Source organism: Emydura macquarii, unplaced genomic scaffold (genome assembly GCF_026122565.2).
Source record: "Emydura macquarii macquarii isolate MOO-44397 ecotype Brisbane River unplaced genomic scaffold, CSIRO-AGI_Emac_v2 contig_2205, whole genome shotgun sequence".
NCBI lineage: Eukaryota > Metazoa > Chordata > Testudines > Chelidae > Emydura > Emydura macquarii.
The window spans coordinates 6424576-6443969 of NW_027132342.1; the positions used below are offsets into that span (position 1 = coordinate 6424576).

Genomic DNA, 19394 nt, shown 5'->3' on the forward strand with positions numbered 1-19394 from the left:
ACACACACACACACACACACACACACACACACACACACACACACACACACACACACACACACACACACACACACACACACACACACACACACACACACACACACAAGTACAGAGAAATCCATCTTACAAAGAAATCCATCAGCAAATAATGATGCCGTTCATGAAGGCCAATCCATAGTTAGAATACTATTTGAAAATGGTATCTTGTCCATAGAATCTTGAACCTGTTCTATACCATTTAGAAGTTATGCCAACATAGAACTATTGAGCTGATCTTTAAAGCACAGTTAAATGAAAGGATTTAATCCTATATTCACAAACCTAAGCACACATCACTGAAACAGATGCAAGAATTGCAGCAGCTGAGTTAGGAGGATACTCAGCAGTGCAGATCCACTTTCATGAAGGTCCGGTCCGGTCCAGGCTCAGGGTAAATTATTAGATTTGTATTAAACAAAGAACCCACCACATTAATTTGCATATTAAGAACATCCACCTTCACTGGACATATTCCATTCTTGTTACATTGAAATTTGAAAGAGTACAGTATTTGCATGAAAACCTCATTCTTCACCTATATGGAACCCCATAAATAATTTTATACTAAAAGGACTAAAGAAACCTGCCTATTTAACTACTAGTTGAGCAGTTAATGTATATCCATGCATATTTTCTGGATACATAAATAGACTACAAGAGATTTTTTTATCTTTTATTTCAATTTGGTGAAACAGAAGAAGTCCACATTGTCTAAGATTCTTTAAACATCTTTACACCCAACTATCCAAAGAAGCTTTGCAATAAAAACCTTGGACAATTTCCATGACAAGAAACAATTGCTCAGGTTTTTCCTAATTTCAAGTTCAATGGCTATACAAAATCTCTCTACATTATTAAACCTAACATACTTCCATGGCTGCTGTTACTGTGGTATCTGAGTGCCTCACAATCCTTAATATATTTATCCTCACAGCACCCCCTTAGGCAGTGAACTGTTATTACCATTTTGTCGGTGAGGAATGAAAGCACACAGAGGCTAATTAAGTGACTTGCCCAACGTCACAGGAAGCCTGTGGTACAGCAAGGATTTAAACCCAGATCCTGCACCAACTTACACAAATGCTTAACTTTATGCACTAGGAGCAGTCCCATCAACTTGAAGTGTGTGCTTATGTATTTTCAGAGTAAGAACCTAAATCAGACAGTCAAGTAGTCAATGCTTTTTAAAATTACCCCTATCAGTTCTCTGATAACCCTTTCTGCTGTAAACTTCCTATGTACATTGCATACAAGATGCTTATATTAAGACATTTTCAACAAAAATAAAATTATAAAATATTGAGATTTTTTTATTCAACAGCTAACAATTCTTTCTACCTATTAGACAAAAAGAAAGACACCATATTTCTTGTGAATATACATAAAGAACAGAACAAACACTAAGTATTCAAAAATTTCATACATTAAATCTGCTGCCTCTAATGTAGAGGAGAAAAGAAGGAAATTTAGTAGAGTGACCCTCATCTGCTTTAAATTACCCATCCATAATAAACATTTCTTCAAATATGAATATATAGGCCCTAACTAAGCAAGGTAATTAAACACATGACTAATTTAAGTAAAGCACCATCTTAAGTACATAGCTGAGTCATGGCCGTAAATGGTACAATTTCTGCTGTTTTATCACTATGAGTCTGTATGAGGGCATTGTCAAAGGGACTGTTGCTTAGTCCAAAATATGTCCTGCTTTTCCTATACCTGTTGACAAAGCCCCTGTAACTCATCCTATTCAGAACTCTTAAGTTTTCCACAAAGAAATACTTCAATGATCATTTGGTACTGATTAATGCAATCAGGAAACAATTCACAAGCAACTCTACAACAAATAAATTGGGGGAAAAAATAGCCAGTAAGGAAATCTCAGTTTTAAGCATTAATTGGTTATAATAGATAAATATATAATTTATATATATTATAATAGGTTATTACAGGTAAATAAATCATTAAAGAGCAGCAAGTAATGAAATATACTATATTAGGAGTGTCATTTAACTGAACAAGAGTAAAATGAGGTGACAGTCAATGCATCCACACTGAAGTCCCAAATTGACACCACTATAATTTGACAGGTAATTTGAAAGTTATCTGAATTGTAAACATCAGTCTTATATGGCATTCAGTTATATGCATGCAGCTCATATTAAAATTAGTGGGATTTTTTTAAAGCATAGTGTTGAATTTGACCCATTGATAAATAGAAGATTAGAAACAGATCTGCATTTTTAAGTGCTATTCTTGACGACTACTTATAATTACAAATCCATGAAGGTATGAATACATCATCAAGTCATTTTTAAGCCCAAAAAAGAGATCAATTTATAAATCATCCTTAAATTAACGATATAAAAAAATCCAGGATTCCTACCAATAGATACATATACACCAACTACAGTTTCTCCTGCAATTACATTCATATAATAAAAATCATAAGGGGTGACAGGTCTCCTTTCAGTGATCCGACACTAATATTCACAATGTAGTGCAGCCTTTAAAGAAAGAAATAGAGTTTCTGTTTCAAACTTCCTCAAAGCTCTCATTACTGGCAAATTGAGCATCCTGTTCAGAAAGCACTTGAAATCATGATTAATTTTAAGCATTTAAGTAGTCCCAGTGACAATAACTTTATAGTACAAAGCATAACCCTGAAAATCAATAGGACTATGCACATGCTTAAAACTAAGCATGTGCTTCAGCGCTATATGCTGGACTAGGATGGTAGTGCCATATTCCCAAAAGGTGCAAAGCATCAACCCCCAATAACATTCAACAGGAATCAAGAGTGACCACTACCTTGTAGGAGGTGCACAACACCAAAATGGATTAGGCCCAAATACTGTAAAAATGGGTAGACTCCACAGAAAGCATTATTTCATGATCTTGTGGATTAGCGAAAAATAAATTTTGCACTCACCCATCGAACACCATGAGCATTTCAGGACATATCAGTGGATTCAGTCATAGGCAACAAAAAGTTTGTATTAAGCAAAGTACAACTTATCCCACAATGTTTTTATACCATTATTAACCCATTTTACAGTATTTAGGCACTATTTACAGTATGAAAAGCAGCAGTTATGATTTTGTGAATCACGTTTCTAATAAGCATGAGTTTTGTTCATAGGCTGGAAGAGATATGGTTATAAAATAAAATAAGCTCACTTGCACCCAAAACCCACAGGACTGATTTTCCACTGCCTTACACCTTGTGTAGTAATTAAAAGCTCACTCTAATGCTTAAATGACATTGGATCAGGCCTTTTCTGAATGGTTACATTTTACACCCAGTTGGCAAAGTCACGAAGAGGAGACTTCCACACTATGAATTTCCTTCCCTTTCTTACTAACAAAATTCTAATTCATAAAGAGGATCTAGAGTTTTAAAATTACATTTCTTTCACCATTTACGCCACTGACTTTTTGCATTTCACTCAGCTTGGATGGTAAATATAGAATAATCGGTTTTACTTTGTGGTTCTCATGCACTAGCACAAAGGTGCGATTCTGATTCACAAACACAAAAATCTTTTCATTAAGCTCGTATCTGAATGCATTTATATTAATAAACGTATGATTAAAATTAAACCAACATAGGGACCTGAACTTGTTGACAATACCCTTTTAACTCTGTTGAAAAGCAAGCCATTGTGAGGAATAAAGACAGACTTTATCCTGTGTGGGGAAGGAGAGGGAAGACATCAGGGTTTTTCCTCAATTTTCTTTCCTGTCGAATTCACTTTTTCCATTTGCAGGAATATGTGTTCTGCTAACTCCCGGATGGCACCATGGCCACCATTACATTTACAAATATAGCTGGCAGCATTCTGAGCAGCTTCACAAGCATCCACAGGAGCAGCGCTCATGCCAACTTTCTTCAAGCATTCCACATCAGCTTCTTCATTTCCTATCAAAGGGGGAATTCAGACATGTTGAATGATGGCGGCAAATGGAACAGGTGAGATAAGTAAGCATTTTCCCTTGGATGTGGTGAATTGCAACTTTGGTTAATACATTTTTTAAAATAATTTGTATTTCTACAGCGTTTTTCACCACAGGATTTCAAAAGCACTTCACAAACTGGAGTAAAATCAATCCTTAAAAATTTCTATGACATATGTAAATTTTACAGATGGTGGCTACAAGATAAGAAAAATATTAAGGGCTAGATCTTTCAGATACTCAAGATTATGCACAACTCAATGCACAAGAGTAGTGCCTTTAAAGTATATGGAACTATTCAAGCATGTGTTTAGCTTTACACAAGTGTTTGGAGGATTGGGTCCCTAAACCTTTAATTGTAATACCCTTTGTACAATAGAATCAGAGCTTTCAGCAATTTGGTTATTAATCTTGCCTCTTAACTAAGGGCAAAGTGCTCTGAAGATGAACCATGCTAGGTTTTATTTAGTTGGACCTGTGTGCATTGAATGAAGTTTCATTATAAAAAAAGAAACTAACCTAAGTAAGCCACTTCTTTCCAGCATAGACCCATGCTATTTCTCAAGTCTTCTACAGCTTCCAGTTTATTTGTCACATTGACTTTCATTTCACAATCCAATTTCATAGCAGAAACGGTCTTTGAACAATCCCTTTCAGAAATTAGCCATACCTATTAAATCAAGTCAAATTAGAATAAACTTCATATATAGATACATAAATTGAGTTTTGAATGAACATATCTTAATGGAAATTGCTTTTAGAAAATCTCTGATACAGGCACTAGCATTCCATAGCTGAAGTATCTCTTTTGGACTCAAAGTAGAGCTGATTAGGATGCAAGAACCCATTTTAGGCCTTGCATTTCTAGTCATTAAGGAAGAGTGATTTATCCATATGTAGGTTTCCTTCTAATTCACAAAACAGAAATTCTCATTACTTTAAACGTGACACGGTTATCAAAAGAAATATTGGTTGTCACAATACAAATGGTGTGCTGGCTGTCAAACACCACAAGATCTCAACACTTAATCTAAACCACACTGGGCAATAAAAATATCTTGATGATGGTTTCCACAATATTTCAACATGTACACATTTATTCAAAATACTTTCCATGGTTTCTCCATCTAGTAACATTCCTGTGATTTGCACTCAGGAATCTGGAGTTTCAACAAAATTCTAAGAGAAAGAACTATGTGACACTATTAAGTAAATGCTTGAAGTACATGTTGCATTTGAAAGCTAGGAACAAAGCACATTGTAGGGTAAAACAAAAATAAAAACCACTTAGATGTGTTTTTTGTTTGTTTCAAAAAAAAAAAAAAAAAAACCTTATAGGCAAAACTCTCCTTTCTAGTCTGTGCTACAAGTTGTCAATGAATATTCGGTACTTATCATTTCATATTTAGAATCAATGGAGTTGTTGTCTTGCTCTGCACACATTTGTCAGCAGTATACACTGAGGTGCAGAACAAAACTCACAGCCCCAGTGGTTTTATGGCATCTTTGGGACACTTCCACTCCCCAGATACTAGGGTACAGAAATGGGCTCCCACATACTTTGGCAGCCCAAGACCAACTGTCTATAGGTGATCGTGCCACACAGAAATCACCACAGCAGCAACTGCTAGGTCTCTGCCCCATCCCACCCCCCTACCTTTGTCATGTCCCTGAGAGCTGCAGAGGAGGGGGGTCTCATAAGACAGCATGCAAGTGTCTTACTCAGTTCCTGCACTGGGAAATTCTCCCTGGTTGAATTAATCAGGCAGGATAGTAAATGTAAGTTTGACGTATAGGGCTGATCCTGCACCAATTTAAGATCTTACACTTATTGGAGATCTTCACGAAGGCAGAATTTGACTTTAATGATTAAGGAAAGCAACTTAAAAACGATGTGGTTTTAGTTTTATTTTTTACTTGTCTTGAATTCTTATGACTTCTGAGATAAAGAATGTATGATCTTGCAGTTAAAAAGCACTACACTGGGACTCCAGTGATCTGGGTTTAAATTTCCTTTCTCTATCATACGTCTTGTGTAACCTTGGGCAAGTCTGTTAATCTTGTGCCTCAACTCCCCATCTATCACCAGGGAATAATAGTACTTCTTTACCTCAGAGGGCTTTTGTGAGGACAAATTCATTAAAGTTCATAAGGCACTTAGATACTATGGTGAGTGGGAGCCATACAATTACTCAGATAGAGGCCTACTGCTCAATGTGTGCTCCAGATTAGCAGCACATGCAACGTGAGTGGTGCACCACTATACCACACAAATTCCTTCCCACCATGTTGGGAGAACTACAGCAAATGCCAAAGCTAGTATGATTAAAATCTAGAAACTTGTCATAATCACACAGGAACTAGTGATCCTAGGGTCACCAAAATCCCAGTGTATTGAAGTGCTAAAATAGCTTAATCAAAATTGTTCTCAGAAGTGCTCCACCACACCTCTATTTTAAATTTTAAGAAAGCCATGGTGTGGAAATTAAACAAGGAACAGAAAGTCTCATGATTCAGAAAGGATGCTTACCTGAACTTCTCTTTCCTTTAATAAAGAAATCCCAACAGCATCTCTAATATTATAAGACACTATTTCTTTTTGATCTTCTGACAAATAAATGTGACCATTGGTGAGACATCCATCAATGTTGCAAACCAGTAGCTTCACCTTCTTTAGCGGCTCATTACCAAAATAGCCATATCTAGACAAAGAAGTTATTTCAGGATTGGAAGATTTTGCAATTACATTTAAAATAATAAAAAGTAACCCATTAATACAAAGCAAAAAATCTTGGTTTGTGATTCACGAGAAAATAGACTCACCAACATCTTTGTTTTCAAATATACCCCAAAAGATAAATGCAGAATAAATTAATCTATTTCTCAAAATACACACACATACAAAAAAAAACCCTTAAAACTTACTAATAAATGCAGCTCTGCGGGGAAAGACAAGTGACCCATTTTTATTTATTTTTAAAAATAGAAATAAAGTTTTTTAATTTTCTTTAGAAGAGAGATTTATGTTTTGTAGCACTTGTTTTAAGGGAAAAAAAAGGAAGAAATGGGGAAAATAGAGTCACAGATACAATGACCCAAGTATTATTTAACCTTTACATTACACTAGTGCCCACAGTGCCTAATCCTAATTTAGGCCCTGTTGTACAAACACAGAAGTAGGCATGATCCCAGTGTGTAGAAGCTTAAGATTTTACACAGAGCCTTGGACAGAGGCAGAGAAGACATACCAAAAAACTATGTTAAGGTGGGATTTTTGAATCACCTATCCCCCTAGGCTGAAACCTCAGTACAGAGAACAAGGCCAATTCAACTGATTTCAATAGCCTTAGGAGGGAGGGGAGAAAGATAGCTGCTCATTTGATCTCAGTTATTTCTTTAAATAAACATCAACACTGAAAAAAATAGATTGGTCAAATTTTGGTCATACCAACCATTAAAGGCAGATATTCAAGAAAAAGGGACAAAATGCATCACAGTTGTAATAAATAATGCTGAACTTTCAAGAAAACCTTCCTTTTTACCTCCGCACTCTCTGCTCTGCAATAGGCCAATCGATATCTACGTCTATATCCACGCTGTGTTCAGCACACATTTCATAGTAGATCACTTTTCCACCCTAAACAAATTAGATCTCAGTAGTATTATTTCCCATACTTCATATCAGTAGCTAACACAACAGCAACTTAAATACAAAAATGTGTAGCCTTCAGGACTAAACGAAGAAGAGTAAATATTTGCAATGCCATATACAGTAGAGCAGTGTTTCTCAAATAGTGTTCCGCGGAACCCTGAGTTGAAGGGTTCCGCGAAAAAGCAGAACCACGCCGCCGAAATTAACAGAAATCGCACGCCGCTGAACAGCTGTGAGTGTCGCCACCAAACAGCTGATGGCGCCGCAGAAAAGCCACAAGTGCGCTGCCGAACAGCTGATGGCGCCGCAGAAAACAGATTAGAAAGCGCGCCACTGAAAAGGGGAAGATTTCCTGGACTTGTCGGCGGAGGGTATGGCATGGCTGCGCAAGGGTGCCGCGGCGAAATATAATTGAGAAACACTGCAGTAGAGATCAACTTACTTAGCTAGGAAAACAAACTTTGTTAATATTTCTTTCCACTTGCACAGTGCTTTTCATCCTAGGCTCTTACAGACTCATCTTTGTAAAGCACTTCATTACCCTTATTTTACAGCCAAGGAAACTGTGAAACAAAGACTTTTAGTGCTGTCATTATTAAATCATACTCACCTCATCAGGTCATTTAGTGGGAAAAGAGACAGCAGCATGTACTCAGCTCTGACTCAGTACAACTGTGCTTATTTACTGGCAGGGCAGACTCTCTCTTAACTCAGGATTTCTGGGCTCTCTTACAACATGATGGGCAAGTAACTTAGTCTTTTGTGCCTCGGTTTCCCCATCTGTAAAATGGAGTTCAGAATACAGATCCCTCACAGTATGAGAAATATGAGAAGTATGAGAAATACTTAATGTTTGTATATCATTTTGATTTCCTCTGATGGAAGGCACTCTCTAGAAGTAGTAAGTTATTTATATTAAAGTGAAAAAAGTCACTGACTTTTCTGTTCCCAAGATCCCTTTCCTGCACAATTCAGCACAAGTCTCTAAACAGTTTTTCAATTTACTGTAGAGTACATTTCCACTTTAGCACATAGGAACCATGCCCCAGATAACAGTTGCCAGGTACAACCCTGATGGGCAGACTGGACTGACTAAACCTTAGCATCAAAGGATCAAGGGAGAAAAAATGGCTTGCCTTGGGTGATTTCATTTTCAGCTTGAGAAAGACCAACTCTTAGTGGTAAACCTCAGGAAATGCCAAAATACTATTGTAGTAAATGGATGCTGACAGTAAGTAGGCTCAAGTATCTCTTTAGTAAGAAGCCAAAGCACTATTATGTTTAATTGCTTCCCCTGTGGCTAACATGATAATACTACAACACCGAATGAAGGTGGCTGCAAGACAAAGTTATACAGAATGGCTCACATTCCCAGCTGGGACAACCTTATGTATAAGGGGAGCCACTTATAGCTCCTTCATCTGGGAAGCTTGAGGCTTTATTAATGTGTGCTAATTGGCGGTAAGCCCCAAGGGGCCATCTGGAGAGTGTGGGAGTGCAGCACACCTCTTCCCTAATTCATCCCTTGGGTTGCAGGCTGCAGGAGAGTGGATGTGTAGGAGTCAGATACGCCAGTTCTGTACCTGCTGGCAACTATCCCATATCAAGGGATCCCCCCCCCCCCACTGGAAACTCATCTGCTTTCCATTCCAAATGAAGTAAAACAAGACTCAGAATTGAGTCCTGTAAGTTTTTAGAAATATTTTGCAACTTTATAGCACCTTCAGTCTAACAAAGCACTCTAGAAAAGTTAATGAATTAAGCCTCAATACCCCTGTGAGGTAAATATTATCCTTGTTCACTGATGGGGAAACTGAGGTACAGAAAGATTAAGTACTTGCTAAAAGTCACAAGGAAGTCAGTGGTATAGCCACAGCCCTCTTTATCTACATGCCAAATTGGAGGCTCGATCCTAAAATTCTTACTTAAGTAAGTAGTTCCACTGAAGTCAATGCGTAAGGAATACTCAATTGAGTAAGAGTCATAGAACCAATCCCTGGAGTTCCAATAGAAATTCTTATATTGCATTTTTATAGGCCTAAAGCTACACATTCTTCTGTAGAGCTTGTACAAATTTGTTACGGAAGCTATATTGTAAGAACATACCTACCGGTGCCAGAGGATTAAACAGAAGTTAAAGGCTACATATAATAAATTGCAACAGCTTGGCTTCAACTGTTCCTGCTGGCATCAGTTTTATCCTCCAACACTTAACATATTCTAGCCAATTACATGCACCACAATTGCCAGCATCAAAGGGCTTCGAGCTCCATAATGAAAGGGTACAAGATGCATTGCTCTAAAAAGCCCTGCAAAACAGAAGAACTAACCTGTAAGTCGCCGTCTTTAATCAAGTGCTTTTTAGCAAAGTAAAATGACCCATTTTCACACAGTTCTCCATTCCAATCCTGACGCCGGGGCCGCTTTTTTGGATTCAGGTTTTGGGGCGTCGTCACTTCAACTGTAAACAAAATCATGACAAAATGAAAAACAATAAAAGTTTTTGTTCAGAATCACTTTCTCGTTTAAATAACTTGCTGCTGGGAAATTAAAGGCACAACATAGTCACCAGCTTTGATTGCTGTCTCAATAAGGATAGGTTTATAAGAATCACTGAACCATTGTCTTGCTCTTGGTAACTTTGGATTCCAAGGTAGAGGAAAGCCCTATATTTCTTGTACAGAATATGGAAAGATCCCCATTCAAACTTGCAGAAAACATACCTATCTAAGAAATCTTCAGCTCAAAACCTTCCTCTTGCCCCTTTTCTTTCACTCACCACATTCTGTTAGTGTGTTCTTGCCTTTGAAAGAAATATTGCTCTTTTCTATTACCATTTCTAGTCCCTTGTAAGGAAAGATTTGGGGTTTTTTTTTTTTTGCTTTTTTAGGGAAATTAAAAAAAAAAAATCAGTCACTCAGCTCTCTCTATATATATTTTCAAACAGCATTTTTTCCCCCTCATATGTAGCATACACATCCCTCACAACATGTTATTCCTTCTATAGTAATCCATTGCACCACTGGAGGAATAGTTGTAGGAACACTCAGGACAATATCCTGGAGGGATGTTGAGTAATCTTGACTCCCACTGAAGACAATAAGAGTTGAGAGTGCTCAGCACCCTGCAGGACTCAAGACAAAGATGGCACAGCATGAGAACATGCATTAAACACACAAAGCTCACTGTATTATGAAACCAATCAATGCCTCTTGTACACTATAAGATACTGCTGTATTTTCATTTTCAAATCAATTTGGAAACATTACCCAAGAGTTCCTATTCTGATAAAGACTTTTCACTATTTTTTTCATTTGTTTTATTCTAAGAAGTCTTTACTTTTCATTTCAACTCATTTTCAGGACAATGCTTGGTTACTTTTTTTTTGGGGGGGGTAAACTACAGTGTTTTTTATATGCTCTCCCAGATCATGATGCTCTGTAACCCTGTAAAAACCGCACCCAAATCATCCTAAATTATGACATCGGAGAAGAATTAGGGTAATTTTTATTAAATGGACTTAGTGCTATAAAAGGCACTGACTTGGAGAATTAAGACTTCCATTTTATTTATGAAACAAGTAAAACATGGGCAGCAGCAGTGTAAGTACCCAAACACTCCAAAGTACTCCAATGTGTCCCACCCTCAGATGGAGGGATTTGTTTTAAGGGTAAGACGTTAGTTCTGTATCTGTCCATTTAATGGTTGGCCTCTCTGCTACAGCTGCCAAAAAGATGCATCCTCACATGAAAAAATGGTGTGTTCATTTCTTACCTCATGTTAGCTAACACGTGGCAACTAACAAGAAGTAAAATCACAGTGAAGACACGGCAGTTTGTTCTTTTAACACAAGGCAGCATGTCAAGACTATGGGGTAGCCTTGGGTTCACCTTGTTTTGCTAACTAAAACTACCACTACTTTGTCTTTACTAGGATTTTACCTCGTGTTAGTTACTACATGTTAGTCAACACAAGATAAGAACCCACTTTTTCCCCAGTGAAGACACAAGCCTTTACTGTCAGATTGACATGTAACACAAATATCTGTGGGGGGAGGGAGGGGGAAAATGAACTGAGGCTTTTTGACAGAGTAATTTTAAGTTTAAATATGTTAATAACACTTGTACTTTGAACTTCAGGTCACCTCTACAAAATGACTGAACATTAACAAAAGGATAAATATGATTAACAGCTGCATTAAAACATCACTATTTTAAAAAAGACAAAGCTATCTGGATTCCTCTGATTATGAAATTTATGCTTCTGATGTCACTTCCAAGAGTAATGAATATAAAGCATGCTAAACTGGAATCTTTATCAATCACAGTAATAATTAGAAACTTCAGAATATTACCTCCATTGGTTATCTCACTCCATCTAAACAGATGACGTCTCACAACAGAGAAAACAGAATCAAAGCCATCCTCTCGTATCATTTTTGCCACATTAATAAGATCCTTGGGATGTAAACAGGGAGATGTTGCCTGAATATTTCCTATAATATCAACCTCTAAAGAAGGAAAAATAAATTTAATGAGAAACTCTGTATGAAATAGTCAATATGTATAAATAATAAAATACTTCCTCTTGAGCATTAATATTATTTATACACATACAATTCCAAAGAAAATCCCATGAGCAGATATATAAATTACACAGTTAAGTGATTCACTTTAGCCATTAGAAAAATTGTTGCTACACCATTACTAATTAACAAAAAAACTGTAAAGACCTCCTTCCTCAGTGATTTCAGTGGGAGTTAAGGGCACTCAGTACCCTGAAATATTGGAACCTAAGTCAATAGCAACAAACATACCAGGATGATGTTCAAGAAACTCTTTGATGGCCTCCAGAGAAGTAGAAGAGTCTTGAGACACGTTAGGGCTTCTGCGATGGACTTTTGCACCAAACTGCTTTGCCACTTTTTCAATTTCATCATGATCTGTGGAAACCCACACACTGTTGGCAGACAAAGACACACAATGTGAATGATTACAGAGAGAACAACAAAGAAGGATTAACATTACTCTCTAAATGCACTGTATAACTTTAATGGGATGATTACTAGTCTTAGGGTATGTCTACAGTGCAGAAAGAAGTCGACTTACTTAAAATCGACTTTCACCTGCCGATTTTTAGAAGTCGCAGGAGCATGTCCACACCACATTACTTGTGCCGGGCTCATGCGTCCACACTTGTCACGCTTGGGTTGACACTCAAAGCAGTGCACTCTGGGTGGCTATCCCACAGTGCAACTAGCCGCGGGCGCTGTTGGGAAGATTTTCATCATCCCATGATGCTACGCTCCTTCCCCTTCCCTTCTTGCCCCAAACAAAGAGGAAACCCGCTCAACTCTGCACTATTATTGTGAGCATCACAAATACATTGCGGCTTATCCTGGAGTATTTTCAAAGACAAAAGAGGAGTCAAAGCACAGAAAATAGCGATATCACCGAGGTTGCCCTACTACAAGCCATAGAGCGGGAACAATTCCTGATTGCTGCAGGCTGTTACGCATCACTTGCAGTCAGTGGTGCGCCAGTTCTGGTCCCAGGAAACAAGCACAGGGTGATGGGACTGCATCGTTATGCAGCTGTGGGATGATGACCAGTGGCTGCAGAACTTTCATATGCAAAAGGCCACTTTCCTTGAACTTTGCACGGAGCAGTTCCCATCCCTGAAGCGCGTGAACACTCACTTGAGACAAGCTCTGATGGTGGAGAAGAGAGTGGCCATTGCTCTGTGGAAGCTGGCAACCCCCGACTGTTACCACTTGGTTGGGAATCACTTCAGAGTCAGTAAATCTACAGTGGGAGCTGCTGTGATTCAAGTGTGCAAGGCCATCAATAGACTTCTACGAAGGGTAGTGACTTTGGGAAACGTGCAGGACATAGTGGACGGGTTTGCCGCGATGGGGTTCCCAAACTGGGGGGGCCAGGAGAGGGGACGACTATTGATGGCATGCACATCCTTATCTTAGCGCCCGACCACCTTGCAACGAAGTACATAAACCACAAGGGGTACTTTTCCATGGTGTTGCAGGCCCTTGTGGATCACAGAGGTCGTTTCACCGACATCTGTGTGGGGTGGTCTGGAAAGGTGCCTGACATGCGCATATTTAGGAACTTGGGTCTGTTCTCGAACATGCAGGCGGGCAACTTCTTCCCAGACTGAAAAATTAACATCGGGGATATGGAAATGCCAATACTGATCCTGGAGTATCTTGCTTACCCCTTACTGCCTGAGCATGTCTGCCTGATCCTGCATGATTCGCAGCATCTCCAGCCATTTACTGTGATCCTGCTTCTGCATTGACCTTCTAGTCTCCACATCCACTTTCAGGGACAAGGACAACCTCCACGCTTGGAGCTCTGTCTCAGCGGCCGTGGACGCATTCATGAGCTAATGAAGCCGTACATTGGGCACCTCGACAGCGACAAGGAGAGTTTTAATAATGGCTAAGCACTTGCAGAATGGTGGTGGAATGTGTGTTTGGGCGTTTAAAGGCCAGATGGAGATGTCTCTTTACTAGGCTGGACATGAGTGAAAAAGACATCCCATCAGTTATATCTGCATGCTGTGTTCTTCATAATGTGTGTGAAGTGAAGGTGGAAAGGTTCCCCCAGGGTTGGGCTGTGAAGGCATAAAGACTGGCCGCCAATTTTGAGCAGCCAGATGGCAGCAATACGCTCAGAGCCAACCGCGGAGCGCTTTGCCTTCGGGAAGCATTGAAAAACAGGTTCTGCAATGACATGCAGTAATGTTTTCTGTATGTTTTGTGCCTTTCCTTACCATCCCCACTACCATCAATATCAGTACCCTCCAAATCCCTCCCCAAATAAGCTATTAAGTAATAAAGAGACATGTATTGAAATGCTGCAAAGTTTTATTTACGAACATTCCGGTTGGTGGGGGCAGGGGTCGAGTGTTAATTCACAGTTTCAAGGGGTAGTGTGGTTGCTTGCATGAAAGTTCTCAGCAGGGCCGCTGAGTCTTTCTGCTTGCCTCCACCAAGGTAGAGTGCACCACATACTGCAGCCTGCCCAGTCTTCTCCGAGACCGCATGGGGGTGGGCAAGGGCAGCAAAGTGATAGGCGGAGGAGCATTCTGGAGGGGCTGCAGAGGGACTCTGTCCAGCTGTCACTCTTTCTGTAGCTCCACAAGGCGCCTGAGCATGTCTGCCTGATCCTGCATGATTCACAGCATCTCCTGCCGCATACTGTGATCCTGCTCCTGCATTGACCTTCTATTCTCCATGTCCATGTCCACTTTCTGGGACAAGGACAACCTCCACACACGGAGCTCTGTCTCAGCGGCAGTGGAGGCGTTCATGAGCTCGTCAAACATGTCAGGTTTTTTCCCCCTCTTTCTGATCTGCAATAGTCTTTCTGCAGGGGGTGAGGGGCAAGGCCAAGGTGTCTACAGAAAGAAAAGAAATACACAATGTTGCCATTGTTAGCAGACCCAGAAAACTGAAGCAACTGCAACAATGTAAAAAATACTCCCCATAGCGTGCACAAGGCTAAGCCAGACCTGCATTCCGAGCATCTCAGAAGAGTTGGCTCGCTCTGCTGTTACAGAGATGGTAAGCCAGGGGCACTTTATTCTGCTACAGAAAGGCTTAATTATCTCTAAAACGCTCAGTCCAAAAGTTCTGTATGAGAGGGGTGACCGGGCGCCACAGTTTTATTAAGAGGACCATTTTGGGACGAGGTGGGCATACTTGATCTGAGGACACCGCGGGTTAATTGTATCATCAGATACTTTTGGACAATTATTGAACTGACTCAGTATTACAATAGAAAGGGGACTAGAGAAGTACAGGGTATCGGTTGTATAGCTTGGGTACTTTAAACATGCGTCATCTTCCCTAGGTGACCATGAGCGATATCAGTCTCCTGAGGGTAATGCAGGAGGACAGGGAAGATTTGTTGCACGCAGCAGGGTACCGGCCTGGCCATTATGCTGCTATGCTGTGTTCCGCCATGATTCCGGGTCACTTGATTGCAGCATTGCACAGTAAAGTATCCTACCATGGCAGAAGAAACAAGGCTGCCCTCCCCCAAAACCTTGTGCAAAGGGTAACAGACTACCTACATGAAAGTTTCCTTGAGATATCAACGGATGATTCTCGGAGCATACCTCTGCACACAAATAATCTGTTCCATGAGTAACCCTCCAGTAAAGTCCGCTAAGACCCTGAAATCCCCTGCCCCCCCAATTAAAAAGGCCATTTCAGACATTATATCAAGGACATAACTGCTAAGAAGAAGAAAAAAAAAAGAACTCACCAGATATGCCTTCCCCAGGATCATTATTGCTGTCCTGTGTGTTGCTGGACTGCTCTGGGGTCAGGAATAGGTCCTGGCTGTGTGGGAGAATGGACAACCCGCTCTCCTGCAACCTGCTCTCCACATCCTCCTCCTCGTCCACACAGTCCGTGTCATCCTCCCTGGACTGGGATCCAGCGGAGCTATCAATGCTGTGTGGCAGTACTATGGTAGAGTCGCCACCGAGAATTGCAAGCAGCTCCTCGCAGAAGCGGCATGTTTTAGGCGAGGAGCCAGAATGGCTGTTAACTTCCCTAGCTTTTTGATAGGCCTGCCATAGCTCCTTGATCTTCACGCGGCACTGCTGTGCATCCTTGTTGTGCCCCTTCTCCAACATGCTCTGGGATTTCTTCCCGTAAATGTCCAAATTTTCTTTGCTGGCTCTGAGCTGAGCCATAATGGACTTCTCATCCCACAGACCAATGAGATCCAAGATTTCTGGTCGACTCCATGCTGAAGCGTGTTTGGGCCTTGCAGTCACCATGACCAGTTCAGCTACAAAGCTCTCTCTACGCTGGCTGCATAGGAAATGAAAATTCAAACTTTCCAGGGGCTTGAGGGGAGGGGCCATTTCCTGTTTGCGAGGCCATGTAACAGCAGAGCACGAATGTCCAGAGCAGTCACAACAGGGCATTATGGGGTAGCTCCCGGAGGCCATTAACGTCGAATTACGTTATGCTGTCTACACTGACGCAAATTCGACCCATGAAATTCGAATTACGCGCTATGCCACTTGCAGAGGTGGTTTTATTAGGTCGACTTTTGCCACGCTTTAAGTCAACGGAAATAACATGCCAGTGTAGACGCAGGCTTTAGAAGATCAACGTAAGTGATATTACGTCGACTTCCATCACCAGTGTAGACCAGGCCTCACTCATGAGGCAGAAATCTGGTCACCAAACCTTTTAATTGGATGCCTGCATGTCATTTCTAAATTGTCAGTGCAGCAACTAAAATCATGGGAGTTAAAGTCAATGCTGCATTTTAGTAGATGTCTCATAAGAATATATTTAGCAAGATCAGTCCATGATAGCTAAGCATGGACTGAATTAGGCAGCTAAACGAATTACAAGCCTAGCCACTCTCACTGGTTTACTTCCAGGCATAGAAGTGTTGTGCTTCAAAACCAAACCTAAGGACATCAAATTGCAGCCATCAAACTGTGGCCACCTACCACAGAATGCCAAGAAATAATTTGCCTCCAATTCTTTTAAAATGAAACGTCATAGCCAATTTTTATTCTTGCTGTAAAGGTCACGTGCTGGTAATTAGTGTCCAAATGTCCACTAACCTACTAAGTACCATCACATCATATTGCCTACATCTGGAAAAAGAATTAGTTCAAGTATTTTCTCTTAGTAAAACTACTGCTGTCAACAGCAGGATAAGAAACTAGAAACCAACCAACCAAATTCAATTAAAGTCCATATCCCTCCAAAACTGAGTGGTATTGTAATCTAACACTTGATGATGCCTGAGCTACCATACCTGTAGGAAATGCACATCAGAATGTTCTAATTTGTTTGGCACATTGTAACAGTTCATTCAGATGAATGCATGTTGAATTTGAAATAGTTGCATAGTTCAGAAACCATGCTAATGTTAATATGAATGATCAACCATCTGTTTGCATGGATTCAGTTATGAATTAGCTTATTCAGTAACTACCATAAAATAAATGCAATAGGTTCAATCCATTCCTGGGTGACAGCTAGTCAAATGACAATCACAGAGTTTCTGGCACAATAAACCCGAATACTGATATAACAGGACTATCACAGGTCAGGAAAGATGAATATTTGCAAAAGATCTATTGTGTGTACTTTTGCAAAATGCAGATATACATAGTGTGAAACCACTGTCATTAGCATTACAATTTCAATAACCCCACAATGTAACAAATTCAATAAAACTTGAGAGGAAAAAAAACCCCTTATTTTGTCTCAGAGATACTAATATCTTTCTCACTGTACTACACACAACAAACACTCATCTCTGATAAGTTTTTCCAACCAGAGACATAGGATTCATCATAATACAGATAACAGCGATGACAGCAGCTCCTGGTCACCAGGTGAGCCACTACCCGGAAGTGAGTATTAGTTTCCAGATACAGCCACGTGTACAGGAACAAAATGATCTAACACTGGACAGCTTAAAAACAAACCAAACCCCACAGCCCTGTGCAATTAAACCAAGAGATATTACTACTGTACATTCCTCTTAACGTTACTTACAGGGACCTGGCAAAATTACCCCCTTTCTGTCTACCAGTTTTGTCTCCTGTAGCTAAAGGGTTAAATGCGTGTCCTGTCCATAAGTACAGCCAGCAACTAGGAAATGAGCAGGCCACTGCGTTCATGGCATTCACCTGCTGCCATCTCCCCATCAGCCACAGCGTGAGAGAGACACGGTCATAGCCACGGCCCAGGGCGCCGCGCGGCCAGTGGGAACTAGCTCCGTGCCCAAGCCCTCACGTGCAGCCGATGGGCCAGGCCGGGGAAGCTCGCGACAAAGCGTAGCCTTGGTAACCGCTGCGAACGCCGCAAGCCGCTCTTGGAACCCACGTCGGCTACGTAACGTACGGCCAGTACCCCTGGCGCGGCTCGCCGTTATTAACCCCCACGGCTCAGCGAAAGGGGGGGGTGGGAGCGAGCTCCGCGCATGCGCACCTCTGGAAGACCCCAGCGTCGATGGCCGCCCGCAGCACCCAGCCGACGAGCGGGATCCCGGCCAGCGGCTTGATGTTCTTCAGCGGGATCCCTTTGCTGCCGCCACGCGCCAGCACCAGCGCGGCCATGTGCGCGGCCTCCCGCTCGGGCTCGTCCGCGCCCTTCCTCTTGGCCGCCGAGCCACGAACGCAGGAAGACGCGCCATTCTTCCTCGAGCTCCGAGAGCGCGTGACCATGCCCGTCGGACCCGCCCCCCCCTCCTCCTTCTGCCTGGCCTCGGCCTCGTACGCCGGCCCGAGGCAGGGAGCGGGAGAAACGAGCATCTTCCTCCGGGAGCGCACCGCGCAGCAGGATGAGCGGCGCGCCTCCCTCCCCGAGCTCCGGACCCGCCTCCTCCCCGGCTGCCACGCGTCGGCCCCACCCCCCTGCGTGGCGCCCGCAGCCTGGAGCATGCCGGGAAATGTAGTTCTGGGCGGGGCTGTCGTTCTCGGGGGGGCGGCAGTGGAGAGAAGCCCTGCGCTGTGTGGGGTTGGTACCCGGCACAGGGGGGTGCCCTGCCTTGCCCAGCCCAGCATAGGGTGGCTGGATGGCATACAGCTCTCAGCAAAGGCCGGGGAAGAACAATCTCATCACTGGTGGTGGCTGTCTGGACTGATTTTCAGAGCCTGGCTTAGCATTCGCCTTACCCTGCTGCTGGTGCTGCCCAAAACCAAAGTCCTTCCCCCTAGCTGCAGGGGAACCTGG

The 19394-nt window shown here is 41.5% G+C and overlaps 2 protein-coding genes across 2 annotated transcripts; both read right to left on the reverse strand.

Moving 5' to 3' along the window:
- Window positions 1–698: 698 nt before the first annotated feature.
- Window positions 699–19272, reverse strand: CMAS (cytidine monophosphate N-acetylneuraminic acid synthetase). Its single transcript, XM_067559236.1, has 8 exons — window positions 18651–19272; window positions 12465–12607; window positions 12003–12158; window positions 9979–10109; window positions 7539–7633; window positions 6527–6698; window positions 4516–4666; window positions 699–3961 (listed from the first exon to the last, which is right to left on the reverse strand). Exons 1-8 carry the CDS (start codon window positions 19241–19243, stop codon window positions 3756–3758), a joined length of 1647 nt encoding a protein of 548 aa, XP_067415337.1. The 5' UTR covers window positions 19244–19272; the 3' UTR covers window positions 699–3755.
- Window positions 14321–18574, reverse strand: LOC137160613 (zinc finger and SCAN domain-containing protein 20-like). Its single transcript, XM_067559237.1, has 2 exons — window positions 15940–18574; window positions 14321–15067 (listed from the first exon to the last, which is right to left on the reverse strand). Exons 1-2 carry the CDS (start codon window positions 16634–16636, stop codon window positions 14997–14999), a joined length of 768 nt encoding a protein of 255 aa, XP_067415338.1. The 5' UTR covers window positions 16637–18574; the 3' UTR covers window positions 14321–14996.
- Window positions 19273–19394: the final 122 nt, after the last annotated feature.